The sequence below is a fragment of the Chiroxiphia lanceolata genome, chromosome 3, assembly GCF_009829145.1.
Source record: "Chiroxiphia lanceolata isolate bChiLan1 chromosome 3, bChiLan1.pri, whole genome shotgun sequence".
Classification (NCBI taxonomy): Eukaryota; Metazoa; Chordata; class Aves; order Passeriformes; family Pipridae; genus Chiroxiphia; species Chiroxiphia lanceolata.
In genome coordinates, this window is record NC_045639.1 from 28,460,017 (window position 1) to 28,482,067 (window position 22,051).

General features: G+C 40.1%; 1 protein-coding gene across 1 annotated transcript in view; it reads right to left on the reverse strand.

Moving 5' to 3' along the window:
• PLB1 (phospholipase B1) overlaps positions 1-21,006 on the reverse strand; it is an 87,288-nt gene extending 66,282 nt beyond the window's left edge. The window contains exons 1-14 of the mRNA XM_032681364.1: positions 20,943-21,006; positions 17,162-17,199; positions 15,997-16,060; positions 15,443-15,501; positions 13,999-14,030; positions 13,075-13,118; positions 12,021-12,105; positions 11,419-11,470; positions 10,168-10,254; positions 9,634-9,696; positions 8,222-8,304; positions 5,675-5,753; positions 4,915-5,019; positions 3,363-3,452 (exon numbers count right to left, since the gene is read on the reverse strand). Of these exons, the coding sequence (XP_032537255.1) occupies positions 3,363-3,452; positions 4,915-5,019; positions 5,675-5,753; positions 8,222-8,304; positions 9,634-9,696; positions 10,168-10,254; positions 11,419-11,470; positions 12,021-12,105; positions 13,075-13,118; positions 13,999-14,030; positions 15,443-15,501; positions 15,997-16,060; positions 17,162-17,199; positions 20,943-21,006 (945 nt within the window). The remainder of the gene's footprint in view (positions 1-3,362; positions 3,453-4,914; positions 5,020-5,674; positions 5,754-8,221; positions 8,305-9,633; positions 9,697-10,167; positions 10,255-11,418; positions 11,471-12,020; positions 12,106-13,074; positions 13,119-13,998; positions 14,031-15,442; positions 15,502-15,996; positions 16,061-17,161; positions 17,200-20,942) is intronic.
• Between the last annotated feature and the right edge of the window lie 1,045 nt (positions 21,007-22,051).

Here is a 22,051-nt window from a genome sequence, read left to right on the forward strand (position 1 = left end):
GCAGCCTGGCAGAGAGCAGGAAGAGTTTCATTCTGCTGTTTCCTGCTCCACAAGTCATGATCTTGATTTCCTATCAGTTCCCAAGACTGCATTATGGCTTGGTTTTTCTTTACTTTTTAAAGAATTCAGCATCAACTGTTAGCTGGACTTCCCGGTAGAACTGGAGTCTCCTTTATCAGGTGAGGACACCTGCCAGTGCTTTTTATGCTGAAAGCATCTTTCGTATCTGCCTTTACGTCACAGCAGAATACCATCACAGGCAAACAAGAAATCAACCCACAGACATCCCTTTCTGATGACTGCCAGCTGTACTACAAATATTCCACTAAATCAAAGAGGAGTCAGGAAAACAGATGGGAAAATGAGTTGAGGGGAATGCTGCCATTTGTATTGTCTTCCCTCACACTGGTGGCAAGATGTGGTTTTGCCCCATTTTGCTCTTCCTCCAGATCACCTCACTAGAAGAATCACCTCACACTGAAGAAAAACTCTGAAACAAAGCAAATTTGGTATTTGTCTCCTTTATGACAGTGCTCTGGTTCTGGTGGCTCCACAGTAGGCTCACTACTTGAGTCTGGATTACTGGCCCTAATGCAACCATCCTTAAAAGCACCACTTCATTTTGCTTATGGTTTTTCATCTCTGCTGTTTCCACAAAATGCTCTTAACAATTAAAGTGACAAGAATAGAGTAACGTGGCAAAGGATGGCTTGCTCAAAGATAGAGCACAGGAGGACAAATAAAGTCTATGCAGAAAAGGTTTAGAGACAGAAAAATTAAGCAGAGGGAAAGAGGAAGGCTCTTCTGCTGGCAGAAGATGCAAATAAAAAATGTCACCTGAAGGGCCAGAAAGAATTTGTTGCAATCTTAGTATAAGAATTTGAGAGGGCAGAAAAGAGAAATCAGGACTGAGTTGACTGACTATGTCTACACAAGTTATTGAACTTCAGAAGATAAATCCTGGTCCTCTCCCCTTCTACAGAGCCTGGATTTAGCAGAGCTAACACACTTGTTTCAGACGGGGATGATACTTTCACAACCCCTTATAAAGACTATTCAAGATGCCTAGTATTGGATTCTGCATGAATTGAAATCTAAAAGCTGGACAGAAAGAGGCCATAAGGAAAAAAAGAAAAAAAATATGCTATAGTCTAGACTTGGAAAAAAATGAAAGCAAAGCCCATTAGAAGCACCTGAAGTCTGCTAATTGCAGTCTGGTAACAGAAAGGGACATGACTCAAAGTCGGAGGTCAGCTTACCACTGATAAGCTCTGGAAAACATATTAGTTTAGGCTGATCTGTTGTCACATTTAGATGGGTCTTAGAATCGAACACATTTGGTTCAACTGGCCCCAAACAATTCCTGCTGGAGAGGCACAAAATGGGCTGGCAAACTGGTGGCACTACGGTTCCTTTCCAGTCAGAATCATTCCTTTTCTGGTCTAGCTGAAAATATATTCAGCGTTTCATTTCAAAAATTTGCTGATGGAAAAACCATGCTAAGCAGATGTAATGGACCACTTTTCACAGCAAACTGAATGTTCATACTTAGAGTGGATTGCTCCCAACTAGCTTCAATATTTACGATGGTTATTATCTGAGGATATGCCATTGCTTTCTAGTGTCCTATAGGTCATGTTTGGGTGACTGTAATTGTGTGATCCAGATAAATATCTCCCATGCTGATGTGGACAGACATAGGCAGGTGAAGTAACTCACTCAGTTTCTTTACAGAGAACTGCCAGAAACAGAGAAAATGTTTAATTGATACTTCAGGAACCTCACCTTCAGCATTTGCTTTGCTCATTCAACTAGTGAAACTAATTACCAGTGGGACTAAGGCAGAACAACAATAAAGGTGCCAATATGCATCTCTCATGAATCTATTTTATGATAGAAGAACTGAGGTAAGAACTTTGACATTATCACAAGGAATATCACAGATAACAGCAAAGGAGACAACTGGAGCCAGCGTGGCTGTTCCAAGGCCTCCTACTAACTAACTAAAGTCATATTAACTTTAACTATAAGATAACATCTTTTATTAAAGTGACAGTACCATTCTTCTAGATATATCATCTGGTTGAATAGAAGCCTCTTCCTGCAAATCCTGATTCTTCAATTGATCAGGGCTACAACAGCATTACTACTGCCAGAATTAGCATAAAAGGAAACAAGAACTTGCCAAACTGCAAGAATTTATTTTTAAATGTGGTTTACTAAAAAGCAGTTGCAGTACAGTCTTTTTCCTTCATGCTTAGGATAATTTAGACAGACACAGGAATAGCAGAGGCTCTCAGAATAAAATCTTATTACACGTGGACCGCAAAACAAGCAAAAAGTCTTTTATATTTAATCCAGCTTAATTTACCATTATAGACTCTTTTTAATAAAAAAGAGATGTGTTATAAATTTATTAAAAAAAAAAGCTTAACATGTTGAACCTTTCGAAGAAGGAATAGTAAAATCAATATCTTATCCAAAACAACTGATATCAGGGCATATGCAAACATAATATACACTAAGCAACGATATCTTTTTGTCTCATTCACATTGAAAAACAGTGCACATTTCTTCACTTGCCCCTACCATTAATTTTAAAATGAAACACCTCTAGCTGTATATGCACCCACTCAATCACACACACAAATGCTGTGTGTCAGCAGCTCAAGTCTGCAGTGGGAAACAGCCTCCTATAGAACTGATCATTGTGTTCAAGGTTGAGTGGGTCAGAAAGTCCGTGTCTCTTTCAGACAATCTCTCCCATCTAGTAGAAGGCACCATTTGTTGGCTTTCCTCAGCTGGACAGGACATCCAACCCCTGAGGAAGTAAAAAGAGCTCCTCAAGGTTGTCTATCACCTTTTTACTATGAGCATCATCAGCAGAAAAGTAATGGCTGAGGAGGAGACAACGATATGAGACTCATTAGTAAAGGGTGCCAGGGGATGCAGGATAGAGAGAGGACAGAGTAGAGAGGAGTATAATTGCTATAATCCCAGGTCAGGACGAGCCTCAGTTGTCCTGTGCTGTGCTGTCACAGAGCTAAGAGTAGCAAAAGAAGGGTCTGTCACAGCTCATTTACTCCATGAGTCTTCCCAAAGGGCTACTTTGAAAACCTTTCTAAAAAGTTCTTCATAGTAAGTAGCAGATGCTGAAAAGACCGAGATTAGTCTTGGGAGTGTAGGGCATTTAGCTTTATTCAAGAGCAGTCTCTCTGCACAGCTGAGGATAGAAGTCATGGGATAATTCTTACATTCTTCCTTCCCCCGCCTCCTTGCTACTCAAAGCCTGGCTGGTGTGGAGTTGCTACCAGGCATCCATACTAAGTCCAGTAAGAAACAGTGTCTGTGGTACTGCTTACCATGTTGTTCCAGAGGCCCACAGCCATGAAAATATAGTCTTCCAGAGTTTTCACTTGTGTCTTTGATGTGGTAGTCAAACTGTCCTTGCCCTGAAAGAGAAAGTATTTTGAGCATGAGAAAAGAATTAAGAGTACGGAAAGATGAAATATTCAGCCACAAACATTTTTTATCTATAAAATACTATTCATATTCACAAGAAAATCAATCTCTTGTATTCTCTTTAAGCCACTTATTAGTGATCTCAGTTACTATTGGTGTGTCAAAACAGAAAGATGTTGTTTTCATAAATGATTGTTGCACATCAACAGGACAAGAAGACCACGGCAACAACACAGCATGATCACAATAGTGACATACAGTAGAGCAGAAAGACATACAGATGTGATCACTTGAATGATTTGGAATAAGTAACAGTTTTTCTAGCTAAAACATGCATTTAAATAGTGCAAATATGCAGAATTTGCCTTAAGAGAACATGCTCAATTTTAAAATAAACATAATTGTTGGAAGAGTTTGGAAGGTTACACATGGTGGCCTGCAGCCATATCACAAATCAGAAGAAATAAAGAATCCTCCTATGATGTACAATGGCATTTAAAGAAATAACAGAGCAATTCACTAAGAGAAAAAATAATGCCATGAAAGTTAGAAGTCTGCCATTTGCATATGGATCAGCCACCAACAAAACAAGCCTGGTGAAAGATGACCCAGCAGCAAGAAGACACATGTTTGCAACATAGCAGACTGTACCCTTCCTGGAAGACAAATTTCTTCTTCCAGTTCACTTTGTTCTGATACTGAGCTGAGGGGAGCAATGGAATTACCTCAAATTCAAGGAGCTATTACAATGCTCAAAAACCAGACCATTACTCACCACTAACCTGTTTTACAAATAACCACCCAATGTGTTGGATTTTGATACATCACTCTAAGTGAACTGTTATCTAGAAAGTAATATTTTCCCTCTTCAATGACAGATCTTAGAAAGCCTTTACCTTTGAACTTCCCTTTAAAGATCACTCATGACAAAATCATGCTTGACATCCTAGGCAACACTATCTATACTCATTCCCCACTGGCTATACCAGAAAAAAATCAATTCCCAAGTTCCCAAACTGCATTAATCTCACTGCAGGGAAATAACTGTACTTTCCAACACAGCTTACAAATACCTTTATCTTTTGGCCCTCTAACCCTTTTTAAATAGTTCACGTTATCCACTTTTCGCCTTCATTGCCAAACACATAAGCATGATCAGTGATTAGCAGCACTGACAATTTCCAGACTCCTGTGACCTAAGCTACAGAGGCCCATAACTTGATTTCTCCAGGAACATAGCATTCAAAAATCACAGGATCTATGGCTGGAGCTGTTTGAAGCAAGTTCCACTCTCAGGACCTCTGTATCTGATCCTGATGTGTGTTTTTCCTGTGTGTGACTACCATTGTCTTCTAGCATTACACACAGTATAGACAGGAAAATCAGCTAAATATTGCACCCAGTCTCAGCAGACACAAAGCAGAAAGAAAGGAACAACTTGAGTTTACTCACCAGTCTGAGCAGCAGATTTCTTTCTTGGAGAGAAGGCTGAAGAACAACAGTGAAGTCATCCCTCTGATCAAACCTCTCAGATTCCAGTAGTTTTTCCCAAGCACCCTAAATATACAACATTTAATCAGATGAGTACTATCAGATAGAGTCTAATATATGTGCAATTCATCACGGCTTAAAGTAAATTGAAATTATCCCCATCTCTAATAAAACACAAAAATAAAATTGTGTAATCGAGAACAAAGACAGTAATTTAATGAAATCTACTTACACAACAACTAGAAAATCCTTGTAACAGTGAGAAAGATACATTGGTTTACCATAATTTTCTTTGAAAGGGCAGCAAGCTTAGCAAGGCAATGAAATGTCACGTTTATTACCTCCCTGACATGTTTAAAAGGAACTCCAGCAGAACTGTCTGTCTTAACAGAAAGTTTGCCTCTTCTAAATCATGTGGCAGGTTACTGGACAAGATGGATCATTTCTCTGATGGGATATGAGAAATCATAGGCTGCCAAAAGCTATAATAGCCATTTAAAACTTCAAGAGATACTAAGATTACACAGGTATAGAGAGAACCTATCATCAGTATTCCTGATGTAAGAAAAGGGATCAGGATTGTTATGGATATGTGGTAAAAAAGCTGCTACTCAACTTCCTCACTGCTATTCCTCCCTTAACTCCTCATTTTAGTCCAATCTGGAAAATGAATAGATGTGTCTAGCACTTTGAGAGCCGAACAACACAGAAGATGCCATACCTGATAGGACCACCTCAATATGTTATCATCTAATGTGGAGCGTTCACCAACACAGTTGCACTGATTCTTGTCTGGATTGCTGCAGAAAAGAATGAAAAACATTAAAGACATTATGAAATTTTGATAAACAAGACAGATAGCATGAACTCTTTTAAACCACTGACATGCACATATTGAAGACTAAATTGTTGCATATGTTGAGAAAGCTACATGGAAGACACTGATTTTTTTATATAAACATAGAATGATATATATTTCCATGTCCAGAGCTTTGAATCGCTTCTTGATTTGAAAGCCTAGTCCGATGACAAGTATGCCGGACTTTGATTAGCACAGGGTCTCACAAGCTAGCAGCATGCTCAAACTTAAAATAGCAGCTACACTAGTTTTCAAACATTTCCCTCTCTATAGTCACACAGTAAAATTGAAAAATAAAATCAAACTACTCCCACAAGAACTTTTTCCTTTGTATTTAGCATTGAGTTTCCTTAGTATTTTGCACCTCAAAATGTGGATGGAAGCTCGATGTTGCTGAAGGTTGTATATGCTAAAGGATTTATGCACTGCCAGGCAGCTAACCAATCTCAGTTAGATTTCTGACCTGCAAGGTGAGATGTGCATACTGCATATTTTTGCAGCTGGTTGGACAACTCTTAGAGCTCCCAAGGCTGTAGACAGGAACAATATAAGATACATGAGATATATGTAAGATTAGCCAGGTTCCAGTAAAGATATACTCAGTTGAAAATTCCTGAATGGACTGGGATCTGAGAAATTTTTTATAGGGTTTGCAGATATAAGCAATAAATACGTCCCAGGATCAGATTCCCGTTTTTTCTCAGAACTCTAGCTAAACCCATAAAATGAGAGTTTTCTGTTAAAGTGCTATTATCACTACTTGTGAGTGAAAGAATTATCAACTCAGGACTAGAATCTTACCCAAGCCTAACAGAAGAACCTCATAAAATACATGAAGAGAATTACATGACTAAAAACAGGGTTCATGCATTACTTTTAGTGCAGACACTTCTAGTTAGTAAGAAACTAATAAGGGAAGGAACTTTAAATCATTATTGTGTCCCACACTTCAATGCCTAAAGTTCAGTACTGATATAGGACTGCAAGTGTCAACCACTGATATCCTCTTGGACTCCTGAAATTTTGTATTTTTGTATGGGCTTATGCTTTTTTCTCAAAGCACAGTTCAAAAGAGGACTTAGGGGTCAAAAGCTGAGGATCTTATCTGGGAGAAGTTCTGTGCTGGAGGCTAAGTTTACCAAACAATAAAGTACAAGACTTGCAAACTGGTGGAACTGTTCAACCAGATAAACACAGCTATGAACACAGCATGCTGACAATGAAAAAGCAAATTGCCTTAAGTAAAAAAGGAAATATAAAAATTTCTCAGAGGAAAAAAACAGATTTATTTAATTTTATTTTTGAAACCTTCAGTACATGGCAAGGCCTGTATTCCTAAATCCATCTTTTCCACATTTCTCACATTTTTCCCTCTAATGTCTGTGCAGGAGAAATAAGTAGAGTGTTCCATGTAGCCACTTTTGACAAGGAAAGCTTCTCCTCTGCTTGTACTTGTTCTTAAGTACATGGTTACACGGCAGCCAGACCTCTTCCCCCTTTCCACCAGAAAGTCTCTGAGATTGTACACATGCAAAGCTTGTGAAACACTTCAGGATGACTATATTTGTACGTATGGTGTCTTATGCCACGAGCACAGGAAAAAAAAATACTGTGGAGTAAGATGGAGTGTAATCTCATCAGCTGTAAACTACTCCACCATAACAGCCCATGTGCACACTCCTACTCCATACTAAATCAGGACAAACTACTCACACGCTTGTTACAAAGTACTGAGAAAAGAAGAGAGATGAATGCAGTTATCATAAGGAACTGACAAGTTGGATGTTATCCATCCTACCATATCCTAAGCTCAAGTAGTAGCTTTCCAATAGCCTAACAATGTCCTGTAAGATCAGTTACTCATTGTGTGAACACTGATATCTAGAAACTTAAACTTCTGAAGTGCTTACAGTGCTTTTTACTTGAGAATTGCAGAACAGAAATAGTATATATATAGTGAATAAAGAACTGAGTGTAGCTAGACTGTGCACCCTCATGACCATGACCTCTGTACTGGATCTGGCTGGGATGGAGTTAACTTTCTTCATAGCAGACCATACCGTGTTTTGGATTTGTGGCTAAAACTGTTGATAACACACCAGTGCTTTAGTTCTTGGTGAACAGAGCTTGTACAGGATCAAGGTTTTATCTTTTTCCAATCACTTTGACCCACTATTTAAATATGCTATCCAACTTGACAGGATTAAAAGCACCTACTCTTCCTAGTAAAAAAATACCTTTCTGAAAGAGTTTATCAGAAATAAAGTGAAGATTTAAAATCTTTTACATACTTTTGTGTTAAGGGCAGAAAAACTGTTCAGAAGACTCTAGCTCAGTTATGAAATCAATACATATATATAGCTTTATGTTGAACACCAGCAGGAGACAGAATTTAAAGAAACCTGCTACCTGGCATTACTGTAATCTTGGCATGCAGGAGAGGCAGTTGCAAGCTCAGTGGAATCCACTAGATTTACAAAGGCCTTGGGAACCTGCAGTAATAAAGTAAAAATTAATCATGCTATTTTTGCAATTAAAGATCAGTAAGTAGCAATAACAGTAGATCATGTCTACAGCTTCCCAAGCCTGGGATTCTGCCTGCATAAAATCAATGATCTTTGCCAATTCTGCCCTGAATCCTGCTCCTGTGCCTGCCATCTAGGATCATCATTTATGAAGTACTTGTGACCATGACTTCTTGACTGAGACACAGCAATTAATTTTACATAACCAAAATGGCCAACAGCCAACTAATTTAAACTCAAATGAACTAGGAACTATTATTTATGTGGCAACATACCAATGCAAAGCTAGGGATGAAATGCTGTATAATAGCACAAGCACTCATGCAACCCACCTCACCTCTCCCCCAAGCAAAAAGCAGCTTTTTGTTTACATAATGATATTTCACTTTTACAAGTGCACATAAACAAATTCTGGAAATAATAGTGGAGAGAATCTGAAGAGAATACGTGGGTGGAACTTCACCCATGCACAACATTTGTTGAAGTCAGTCGGAGAAAAACAAGTGCTTGTGGCCTGATGCAATCAAACTGTAACAGGTTTAGAATATGCTGTAGGCCTTCAATGCAGCAAAACAAAATTATTGGAAAATACTATTGAAATAATTCAGACAAACAGTTTATAGTCTGCTTTAATAGTGATCTATCCTTGTCTAGTCTACTATTCATTAGCAGACCAAGACACACCACAGAATGCTTCCTAGAAACCACCCTAGATAAGCAGATAATTCTTTTCTCAGCCAGCTGGAAAACCTTTAGAAAGGCTGAGATCTTAAAATGAACACATAATAGGAAAAAAAGATCCATTATACTTATTTTAATACGTGTTTTCCCTGGTCTGTAAAAGTCATCATCATTGTAGTTAGCTGCCTGTACACTGCCTACCTGTTCCACATATCCAGTAATTAGCTATCACTTATTTTCACCAACAGTCCTGTTAAGCATGACTTTCAGGCCTAGACAGATGTACTCCATTTTTCATAGACATTACTGTAAAATTACTTTAAAAATTACTTAAAAATGTAAGTACTTAAAAATTACTTAAAGAAAGATTGAGTGGTAACGTCAACTTGTGTTGCAAAATAGAGCAGTTACCCACCCCTTCTTTCTGTTTGCATGTATCAGTTTTTCAAAAGCATGAGTAACACACTTAGTGAAAACAAACAAGGCCAGTGAGTTGGACTCAATGAGACCGGTGTTCTAAGCCACGTGAAGAGTGGTACCAGCCCTAGTCTAGTAAGGGAGACTGGAAAAATACACAAAGGATTCAGCTATTCAGGGTTGATGAATACATCTTACCTTCTTATACAAGAAATCCAAGACAGCTTTAAGTTGTTCCAGGTTTTCCAATGTGCAGTTCTTCTGTAAATGAGAGGAGAAATGCCATCAAAACTAGTAGAAAAAACAAAGTTATCCATTGCCTACAAGTCACAAACCCTGTGTGTTGAGCGATGTACTGAAGGGTTATTAAGAACCACTACAGTCAGAATTCAGCCTTAGCCAACAACAATAACATGGAACTAATTTAACTGCCTACAAATAGACAACCTGACATATATATAAAAAAAGACAGGAATGTGGAAAAAAAGTAACTTTCTACTTGAAGGTGGAAAACAGTTGTTCTGCTAAGGCATCTCAGACTTGAGATGACAAATTAAGTATAGATGTATATAAATACAAACCACAGTGTGTCAGGAGCTTACATCACCGGATAGAACCATTCCAACATCCCAGACCTATCTACTCCTTTAGTTCACTGTGGCAGACAGCAGAGTATGGGAAAGTACCTTAACCATCTGCCTTGACTGCTAAACCACCCCACTAAACGCTTACCAGTTTTGTGGAAGCACAGGAGGAACATGGATTTTCAGCACTAAAAAACACTGTGATTAGTTTCCAGTCATTTTGGAAGTCCATCAACTGGAAGGAAAAAAAAAGGAATAGGATGATAGCAGATCTATTTGCTATTTTCCTTTCTCACACATGACATGCTTTAGTTTTAAATCAGCAAGACCAAACTGTAGTCCACAGCCCATCCCTGGCCATCTCAATCCCTTCCATTTGACAATCCATCCAGCTTTTCCCTAGAGGAGACAGTAAATGGATGGTTAGGCAGCAAGTGCTGCAATCATCAGATGCTGCTGAATGCACACCTACAAAGAGCTCAGGATAGAGCCTGAAATTGCTGTTGCCAGTGGAGACTCTATTGGAAAAATGGGCATGAACAGCTTAGCACAAAGTTTGATGTTGCTTCTTTCCATCACTGTTGCAGCTTACCCGTAGGGTTAAGGTTCCTGAACTGCTGAGAATGGATCACATCAGTGGGATACAGACTGGAGTTAAAAATCTGAGAGCTAGAGCCCTGTTTGCTTGTGCTATATTTATTAGTCAATTCTCAACACTCTTGAAGAGCACTGGTTAGAACCACACAGTTCCACAAAAATGTATGCCAAATCCACATACAAACAGTGTGATGGGCTCCCTGCAGAGTGAAGAGCCAGCAGCAGAATTGCCTTGGCAATTACATTTTCCCATTATTTCAAGACCATTTTACAAAATAACATGCCTTGTGGTTACAAATAAAAGAAAAATGAATGCTTAAAACTCCAGGATGGGATTTACAAAGCACTCAGCCATGAGTGATAATTCAAGCTCTCACCAGCATCAGTCAAAGCATATCTAGGCCTTTACTGTCCTTTTTGAGAACATGTTCTTAAAAGACCAAAAAAGAACTGAAGAGACAAATACTAAGAATTATTATTTTGGGTTGGCTTCTCAGAAACACTGGCACAGTTACAGAGTGTAGCTAGCAGAGGTCTCACATCCTTAGCCAACAGAAAATAAACATATTGGCTTCCCTACCAAGCTCTTCAGCCACTCTTACAAATGTAAACAAGGTAGGATACTTTCAAGAACAAAACTCTTTACTTGAAAGGCATAGAAAGACCAAAGTCTATTAACCTCAAGAAACAGCATTTTCTGTTTTGAAAAGATTTTTGAGTGCTGTTTAAAGCATTAAATCACTTTTCTGCTTTTTCTGCTTCAACACCATGCTTTCTGAATTGTCCTGTGCTTTAAACAAACCTGATTCTCTTTCATGAGCTCCACTATTTCTTTTGCTTGATGCAGGAGGTCTCTGTAAAGCAGAAAGGAAGAGAGAAATTATGAAAACATCAGTAAGGGTAAAGCTTAGGCTAACTTTTTACCATTAAATCAGATGACATTTAAGGCTTCAGGTTGGATTAATCTTTTCTCTCCTAAATGTGTTAAGATTAGACATCTGTGCTGCACAGAGAGCCTGGGGTGATTAGCTTATATTCAAGTATCTCACTTTTAGACATGTGCACTTAGGAGAAAACAGCAGACACAGCTTGGTAGGCACACCTCTAACTCTATTTGAGCCAAAAATTTGTTTTGCAGTGGTAAAGAGGAGACCTGATGTTAAGGCAGGTGATCCAGACTGCAAAGCACACGCTGGGCTTTGTTTGTCCTGATTCTGAGAGGTGGAAATTGAGCGACAGTGGCAGGGTTTGTCCCTGGACTGTTTATGCAGCCTCTGCTGGTACTGAACATATTCTGTGTCCACTGAAGTGCTCCAGCATCAAAGGCTTCCATCCTCCACATTTCCAGCTGTAAATCTGTAAATCAGCTGTAAAACTGCCCAGCCAAAAGCCCCTCAGACTCACATGGCTTGACTGTCTGACGTTGCTCCCACTGTGTCAGGCAGAGGGGACAGGTGTAGGACCGTGGGATTAAAACTGCTAATGAGAACTGAATGACACAACACAGGTTAGGTGATTTCTGCATCCAACGGACTGCTACTCTGCTGTTTCATTATAAACCCAACAGAACCAGAACAGCCAGACACGTTAAGTCTGGTGATCTTTTGGTAGACATGAGAGGTATGCCCAAGGCCCTCTGCAGCTGTTCTTCCTGGTTTTGCTCTTCACTTTTAGAAGTGAAGGCTTCATGTCTGAGTTTGCCTTCAGACACAGGGCAGAAACCTCCATTCCCATCTCTCAAGTAGTGTAGGTGGACTTAAATACAGGCAGCTGTAGAAATGAAGCTACCGGAAAGGGCTACAGAGACAGACTCCTAAAGAACTGATGAGTTGCCAGGTTTCAAACCCCTTTCACAGGGAAATAGAGATGATGTTGAAGAGTTAAGACACTAGGAAGATGACTTGGAGAGAAGGATCATGGAAATATATGTTACTCAGCATTTCAGTGGACCTGAAGGTTTTACTTGCACTGCCTTTCAAACAAGTAAAGGCTGCCTTCAGAGCCAGCTGGAACCAGCTGATAGGTGATGAATTCAGAGATGTGGTGCATCTTTGGCAGCCCCAGTGTAAATCTTAAACATATGGCAGCACTGGACAGGCAAACCCACACAAGATTTCACTGGGCTAGCATGGGCAGCAAGCACACACCTGAAGAGACTGTATCATGGGTAGTAATACCAGCCCAAAACCCCCAGCTGGGCATTTAAGAATCTTGCAGCAGCCTGTGGCATGCCTTCTTCACTGCTATTTCCCTACCCAGATGGTCTCTCTGAAGCCAGCATAGGTAACCCAGGCTGACTGTACTCATGTCCCCCAGCTACACCATCCCTCAGGTGTCCCTTACTCCCCTGCAGTGTGCTTGTGCTGCAACTGCTCTGCAGCCCAGCAGAGCCTGGAGCTCCTGCTAGTGAGCTGTTAAATCAATTTGCTCAAGTTTTAAGTGTGACAGAAAGACGCACCTGCTAAAGTTTTCACGCTTACTTCAAGGAAGCTCTTTCCTGTGCTATGGAAAGGGGAGAGAAAACAGGAAGTTCCTGTTATTCCATTTCTCAAAGAAAAATTCTATTACAGCACAGCCGCAATTTCTTATCACTTATGCTCCATCTCAGAGTGTGTATTCACGGCAGCTGCTGGAAGTAAGAATGGGGCCTTTCTTTCCCGAAAACTGTCATGTCATCAGCTACTGCTGAGTAAGAACACTGTCTTAGAGCTCATTTTTTTATGTCTCTGTAAGCTCTGCATGTTGCAGTACTTGTGCTTATGCATAAGTACAAGTGATGCAGGGACCTCTCTGTGTACACCCAGATACAAGTGGACACAGATGTTTATGTAATCATAAGAAAAATTAGCCTTTTAAAGTTTATCTGGGCATGGCTAAATCCTCATCTGGAATGCTGTGACTCAAGAATTACACAGACTTTCAACTACAAGGTTTAGCATTACGTTCATTCACTGATTTAGATCTGTTAAGGGGGCATGGAAGAAAACAGGGTAATGCTTGTCCATGAAGCACTGGGAATCAATCAAACAGAGGTCAGGGTATCAGGACTCCTGGGTTCTTTCTTTGCTTTGATAAATCCCTACTTTCTGGTCTCTAACTAGTGAATTATGATATTTATTACCTAGGATTCATCATGTAGCAATGATTCTTAATCAAGGTTATTGCAACCCTGAGTTAGTTCTATACCTTGCATAAGTACAAAGAATTTCTGTTACCTAAGGTCAGGGAAAGTTACAGTGTCTCAAAATCCTTTATATTTTAAATAGACTTTATCTTCCTCTCTAGAAAACAATAATAAGAATTGCTTGGGCCTAATTCCTGCACTGTGATACTGTATAGATTAGTGTAATGACACTTGTAAATGCTAACAGTTTATTGTTACCTTTGGAGTAAATCCTCAACAGATCCTGGTGTCTGTGAACAAAGAAGCAATAAGAATAACATTAAGCAACAAAGTGCAAACTAGACCTACATACGCTGTTCCCCTATCGTGTTCCACTCCTTTTATAGATAGTATTGTTTTCTACATACTCTTCTCCACTGTGTTGTAATCAGTCACAGATGTAAATTATTTTCCAAAGCTTCCTTATTACAGTGTATTTTCATATTCTTGTAATCCTTTCTTATTCTCTGCTTTCATTAATTTTTTTTTTACATATGGCTTCAAATAAAGTTTAAATAGCTGAAATCAAATGCCATCAAATGAAATGCTGTTCTAAACCAAATTTCTCTGTACCTAGTTCTACTCTTTTTCAACAAAGGACATGAGCTGAAGTCATTTAGATAATTTACATGGATGGCACTCAACCAGAATGGTGTCTGTTAAAAAAAAACAACCCTTGACATCAACAGAGGAACTTCACTGATTTCAGAGAGTTTGAAGAGGAGACAATGACATATGTTGCCCTAGGAAAGCGGACATTCCTGAAAAGAAGATCATTTATGCTTTTCTATGGCACCATCCCCTAGCAACAAAGACATTAGCCCTTGCTCTAAAGGGCCATGCATCTGATAGAGATGAAGCACCTTTGCATTCAGAACAATTATTTTCTTCAAAAGCAGTATTCACAAGGAGTCCAGGAGTGTTGATTTTCTAATAGAAAAGTATGATGCCTTGATTAATACCATCTCAAAGCTGAAAGTTGTTTAGTGATAAGGGAGAATCTCCCCTATTTTCCATAGCTGCAGCCCTGCCAATAGCTATCAATTTTTGCTCCACAGGCATTTCTACACTTCCTCAAAGCCTGGGAATTGTGGTAAAATGTTTTTAATTTGGCTTTCAACTATTAAGACAAGCAAAGATCATCCAGTTCTGGCTGCAGATTAGATTAGAACAGCAGGAGAACTTTACCCACTGATCTATACATCAGAAGCAAATCTTTGTGATCCTTGTAGACCTTCTGCCTTCTAGATAGGAAACCAGTCTCTATAGAAAACACTCAATGAGATGGAAAATCTACCATGTTTCTCAACAATTTGTACTTTTTCCAGTTTGAATTTTCCTAGCTTTTTCTTCCAGTTATCCAATCTGTTATACTCTTTGTTAGGAACATCCAAGCACTCTAATCAAATATCATGGTTCTCTGCAGGAGTACTGTGATCACATTTCCTCCTGCATGAAGTCAGCTGGCTATTTTTAGACTCAGGGTATACTGGAACACTGAACAGCAGGTATTTCCAGTCATTTTTTCACCAGAAGTCTTTGATGCTCGTGGAAAGATTCAAGTCCAGAACGTCCTAACTGGGACCCCAAACTGCATCACCTTGCTTCATCATCACAATGGAGGAAATGGGTCACGTTCAGCACAGTTCCTGCTTGTACTTACTCTTTGAAAACTTCCTATTGCAGTGACTGCTTTAATGTCAGCTGGCCTTAGAGCATGCACTGAGGAAAAGAAGACAACTTCAGGTTAAAAAAAAAACACCAAAAATGAACAGTAATCTTGAGAGAAAGTTACATTCACCAGTATACTAAAACATAACAAAATTGGCTAAAATGTAAGAAGTCTATACTCATCATGATCATTTTGATTGCAGGCTTTAAATTCATCAGAGAGGATGAGAAATTTTACTTGGGTATTCAGTAAATACCTTGGGTATTTAGAGGCACTGAAATGTTCAACCATCAAGCAAGGGAAGATAAAACAAACACTACTGTGAATGATTTAAGTAAGTGGCATCCCCAATTACCAGCTGAAGAAAGTGAAGCAGAAAAGAAATCATGAATACAACAAAAAGGTAAAGGACTTTACAGAGCCTATCTCCACTTTAGTCACATCCCAAACATATGCATCTCCTGAAACAGCTGATTTCTGCCCCAGCCCATTCACAAATAATTTTGAGAGGGAAAGCCTCAGCAAGGACAATATCAAACACAAACCTGAAGATGAAAGAGTCTCAGGGAACGTCTCCTGCTCACATGAAAACTGCAAGCTTCTTAGAGCCTTTGACATAAACAAACAAATACAGTTAACTTCTTCAATCTAACCAGGAAATTTGTGGAAAAAGGGGTCCTATGGCTCCATTCTCACACAAAACCAAGATTTTACTCATGTAAATGATGTTAAAGAACAATTATACCTCTGTTAGGGATACATGGGAACACAGATCCAGACAGCTGTGTTTTCAATCCACTGTTCCAAAATAACACTTTCTGCTCCGTTTTCTTACCAACTGCCACAGAACTGGGCCTGAGCAAACAATGAAATGCGCTGAACACATGCTGTTACATGATTGCTGCAAACAGGGAGTGCTTAATCTGGAAGAGGTCATAAGGACAGCTATTGCACACATCTTCAGGTGCCAAAGGGCACCTAATTTTGGAAAAAGTTACATCTTCAATATGCAACAGGAAAAGCAGAATGAACCAATTCTGGGTCCTTAATAACTGGCAACACCTGGCCAGGTGATCAGAGAAGGCAAGGATGCAAGTGATACTATTCAATCAGCATGAGACACAGCTCAGCACCACTAGGAACATTATTCAATGCCATCCTACATCCTTACTGTAGGTATAGCCCAACATCTAGTGCTTTAAAGAGAGATATGGAAGACAACCCCTTGCCCCCGGGTTACTATGGCCATGTCTAGCCAGCTGACCATCATCACCACATAAAGGTGAAATCTGTATTGTGACAGGGGCCACCACAGTCCCCACACACTCCCTACTGCCCAGCTAATGGACTTTAATGGTGCACATACTTTGCGCAATTATAGAGTAGGGAAGAGTTTAGTCTTGTTGTTTGTAGAAGAGCAACAGAGCATCTAGGAAGAAGTGCTAACCACAGTCGACTAACATACAGGAGGTACAACCTAATAACAAACACTGCTCAGAGAAAACCTTATTTCCTGACTAAGTACTGTAATCTTGCAGCTGTACTATCACATTGCCAACTCGTTCACTTCGCATTTACTCTTTGCAGAAGCAGTTTAGGGCACCAGGCTGTATCTTTTCTTCTTCTGCCTGACTCAGAGGAAGGAACAGCCTGAGAAGTAATGATAGGTATTAAAAATAGGAAAAAAAGGAAGCTGTACTCATACTTTACCTCTAGTTTCCCATATTCTTCCAGATCATCTGCATTACCTTAAAAACATTAAAAGAATGAATTATATTATATTTTTTTACCTTAGGAAAAAGGTTTCAGAAGACTAAATGTACCTAAAACCACAGAATCCTGAGAGGAGGCAACTTTCTCATCTGCCCTACTTTCCCAAGTTGAGGCTCATCCCAACAACCAAACAAATTTTCTTTGTTTTTGCTATGCTAGAATAACTTTTTAGTTATCACAAGCAGATGAAACCTGTTGAAATTAGTGGAATGCAATGAATTCATAGGCACAGGTGATGAACTACTTGCAGATCTCCTCAACCAACTCTATCCTCCACAGGCCTTCTCTAACTGTTTTCCCCTTCAGCACATTTAATATATTGATGTAGTCTTATTCTGTCCAAATTTAGGGTAATTTGAACATGTGCAAGGTGAAACTCCTTAGAAAGGAGCAATTCACATTAATCTACATCTTCCATAGTCAGGGAGCATCATACCTTTGTGAGCTTGCCATAGCAATACAGAGCGATTTCTTCACTTAGTGGAGAGTGTTAGCAGACAAAATAGCCTGTGGCGCCAAAATTTGGACCTATAGCTATTTCAGTAAACATTATTCTCTTCCCTTGAGATTACACTTGGATTTACACACATAGATTTTGGTTTATCCTAAAATTTCCACAAAGGTGGCCACAAGGCCTAGGTCAGCTGAACTTCAAAGCATGCTCATGAAGGGTCTTGCTGTGCTTAGAATAATTGTCCTTTAACATCCAGGAGCTATTTCTGGAATATTTAGCCCTGCTGAGTACTTCTGGCTTGTACATCTTTTTTTCCATGTCAGTGACAGAGTAGATGCAGAGCCAGCTCAGCCCAGCAGGTATATATATTATTTTTATTGTGGTTGGTAGAAGATTGATACAGTTGCTGCCTGACTGTTGTGTGACATTTTATTTAAAATTTCTGCCTGTTCAATCCATGTTTTTTGATGAGACTTTACTCAGGACAATAACCAGAACCCAGCTCTGCTTGAGATACTGGAGGCACGAGCAATGAGGGACTTGCCTGCATCACACAAATCTATTGCAGAAGCTCAGTATCTTTGAGAATTTTAACACTAATTTCAACTGTATTTTAAAATACTTCCACAGGTTACATCGAGGGAGAAACAGGGTCCAGTTCCAGTTTCCAGGATTCAGGGAGTTGGGGGAACAGTTTTACTATGTAAGACTGAAAGTCCATCTAATCTGGAATTCTGCCTCTAACAACATCCAAATGTAGATACTTAGGCAGAGAATAAGGAAAACAGATATACTTCCATATAACAGCAGTTATATTCTATAACTGTCCTCCTAACTATCTGTGCTATTGTGCTCCCTGAGAAAGGAGGGCACTGCAGAGGGACCTGGACAAGCTGGAGAGATGGTCTGATTCCAACGGGATGAGGTTCAGCAAGGCCAAGTGCCGGGTGCTGCACTTTGGTCACAACAACCCCCTGCAGCGCTACAGGCTGGGGACAGAGTGGCTGGAGAGCAGCCAGGCAGAAAGGGACCTGGGGGTGCTGATTGACAGGAAGCTGAACATGAGCCAGCAGTGTGCCCAGGTGGCCAAGAAGGCCAACGGCATCCTGGCCTGGATCAGGAACAGTGTGGCCAACAGGACCAGGGAAGTGATTCTGCCCCTGTACTCAGCGCTGGTGAGGCCACACCTGGAGTGCTGTGTCCAGTTCTGGGCCCCTCAGTTCAGGAAGGATATTGAGGTGCTGGAGCAGGTCCAGAGAAGGGCAACAAGGCTGGTGAAGGGACTCAAGCACAAGTCCTGTGAGGAGAGGAGGGTTGTTTAACCTGGAGAAAAGGAGACTCAGGGGAGACCTCATCACTCTCTACAACTCCCTGAAAGGAGGTTGTAGCCAGGTGGGGTTGGTCTCTTCTCCCAGGCAACTATCAGTAAGATGAGAGGGTATGGTCTTAAGCTCTGCCAGGGAAGGTTTAGGTTGGATATTAGGAAGAAATTTTTTACAGAGTAATCAAGTGTTGGAATGGGCTGCCCAGGGAGGTGGTGGATTCTCCATCCCTGGAGGTTTTTAAGACGAGACTGGATGTAGCACTGAGTGCCATGGTCTAGTAACCGTGGCAGTGTTGGTCAAGGGTTGGACTTGATGATCTCGGAGGTCTTTTCCAACATGGTTTATTCCATGATTCTATTTAGAATTCGTCATTGTTTACACATAGATAAAAGTAATATATAAGGAGAAAACTTAGACTAAGTTCTCATTCTGAGCATCCTGAACAGTTTTGCATCAGCAAGCTAGAATGCTCCCTTATCCAGTTCAGTTCTGATATATGTGGAGAGCCCACATTACAATCCAGATCAAATATGAGCATCACAGCTACTACAGCGGACATGTTCATATTTCTACTTGGCTCACTCCCTTGAGTAGATACCATCTAATTCTGGCAGTTCTTTTACTATTTTCCAGCAGTTTGTTCAAGCATTTAACTGCTACTCCTCTTGCCCCCTTGGAGCTGAAAGGCTCCAAGTGCAAGACCTTTTTTAAGCTGTTATGCAAAGAACATCAAAGAAAAAAGAAATTGTCAGGTTTCAGCCTTTTTTTATAGAACAGTAAGACCTGCAGACTCCATATTTCAGATGAATTTGAAAAAGGATTTTTTGGTTTTCACTCCTTCAACAATGATTCATTGTTTCCCCTCAGATTAATTTTTGGCTTGGCTAATTACGCTTTAACTTATTCAGTTTTCTTAGTTTGTTTTGGATTTATACTTTCCATAGGATGACTTTTTAAACTCCTGCAGCTCCCAATATTATAGTTACTCCCTTACTCTACCGTTCAATATTTCTAGCTTGTATTTTCAATTTTCTCAACAAAACCAAACTGTTTTTCTGAAAATTTCCCCAAAATTTGGGAGAAATGTTCTAATTTCTTCCTCCCTTGCTCTTATAATTAATCTGTTTCAACAAATAATTCTTATAGGCTGCTATCAATCCACATTTTCTCCTGAATCAAGTTTTCAGAGGAACTGCAGCCACCATGTATCTTTTTCCATAAATTAAAAAGCTCAGATGTGATAATTACTTAAGGAACCAAAGCATCCTAACAGTTATTAGAGCACGTGATATCTGAAGATATTTATCATCACAGCCTACTGTTAAGGCTAAGCACTATTACTATTTATCATTATTTTCTTACAGGTAGAGAGCTGAAGCATAAAGCCAATAAAGCCAAAACATACACAATATTTTCAGTCCTAGAGTACCTAAAAAACTGGCATCTGGCACCAAACATGGACTTCGGAGACCCAGTATAGGGAAAAAAGGCTCCCCCTACCCTGAAACTTGCAGCAATCTGAACAAGAATGCTTTGAGTGACAGGATGCTGCCTAACCATTCAGACAATCTTCTACCACTAAAGAGAAAATTATCATAGTTACAAATTCAGAGAAAACCTCTGTCCTTTGCTTAGATTTCTGCATCATTTTGGCACAGATCTCACTGTTAGTCTAATTATTTGATGATGCTTTTCTCACCAGAAAGTTTTAGTGCCTGCCTAAGACACAGTTCATCCCCAGAACAGTGTAAACCAGTGCATGCATCTTTGTCAAAAAAATGATCATAGGCAAAATTACATGCAAAATCACAGTTTCACTTACAGATTTTCTTCATCCTCCATCTAAACCTCCTGCTATACACCCACCTTGCAATAATTAAAAATAGAGATTCCCAAATACTGCACAACTGAAATTTTCAAAGAGCCTTTAGAAACTTACCTTCTGAGGAGAGCAACCAAAGGAACAATGCACCTAACAAGAGCTTCATGGTAAGAACCTGCATGAATTGATAATCCTGTAGTGCTGTTTGTTAGATCTTTAGACTGTGAAGAAAGAAATTGTCTTCTTTTTTCTCCTTTATATCCTAAAAATTGATAACTCAGCAGCCATAAAACCTATTAGCCTCTACCTTTGGAAAGCAAAGCGACAATGACACTTCATTGCCCATCCAAGGGTCAAAGAAGTGGCACAGCTTCTCTCACTTGTTCAGAGGCAGCTGGCCATTTTGCAGGGCAACTCTCAGCAAATCTAAGGACCAAGATCACATGAGTCAGCTTCCAGCAGGGTCAAGGCTCTTCCAGGCAATACATAACACATTAATTTGGCATTAGGCTGCCTCTATCAGGCAAGGAAGGAGTCTCTGCTCCTGAGGCAAAAAGGGCAATTGAACCCTATGTAGCAGCCCACACCTACCCAGAGAGGAAGGTTGTGCTCTTTGTTTTGTTTCCTTCCCTACCTCTGCTCCTTCCTTACCTTCAGCTGGACTCATGTTATACCTGTCTCTCTTCTGCTAACTCCAGAGCTGTCAACTCACCAAAACTCCAAAAGCCTAAATTTGGCTGCCAGAGGGGTATGCTGTGAAACCCTGTTCTAAAGTAAGGCAACGTGAGGGATGGGTCACCTCAGATCATAAAGTCCCTTAAGGGCAAGAGAAGAAGCAGAGAGGCACTGAGGGAAATAACACAAACCCTTGAGTACTGCTGGTCCTGGCAGCAGGTTAAAGAACACCCCTCCAGCTTCAGCCCGTGGGACGTAGGCAGCTCCCCTTCTGCTGGATTTTCCTTCACTGAGTTACGCCTCACTGGTATCTGTCAAGACAGAGCACTGGCTGACAAGCAGGATCAGTAAGTCTGCCCTCATTCTGCACAGGTCTCCAAACCCGTAGCTACAAGGCTGTCACAGTAACCCGATCACTATTGCAGAGTCAAAGAGTGTGCAGAAATTCCAGCTAGACCTTGATACAACACTCCTCAGTGAGACTCCACTATGCCTCAATTACAGTGTCAGCATCAAACCTCTGAAGAGCAGCCTGCTGTCCTCACACAAAA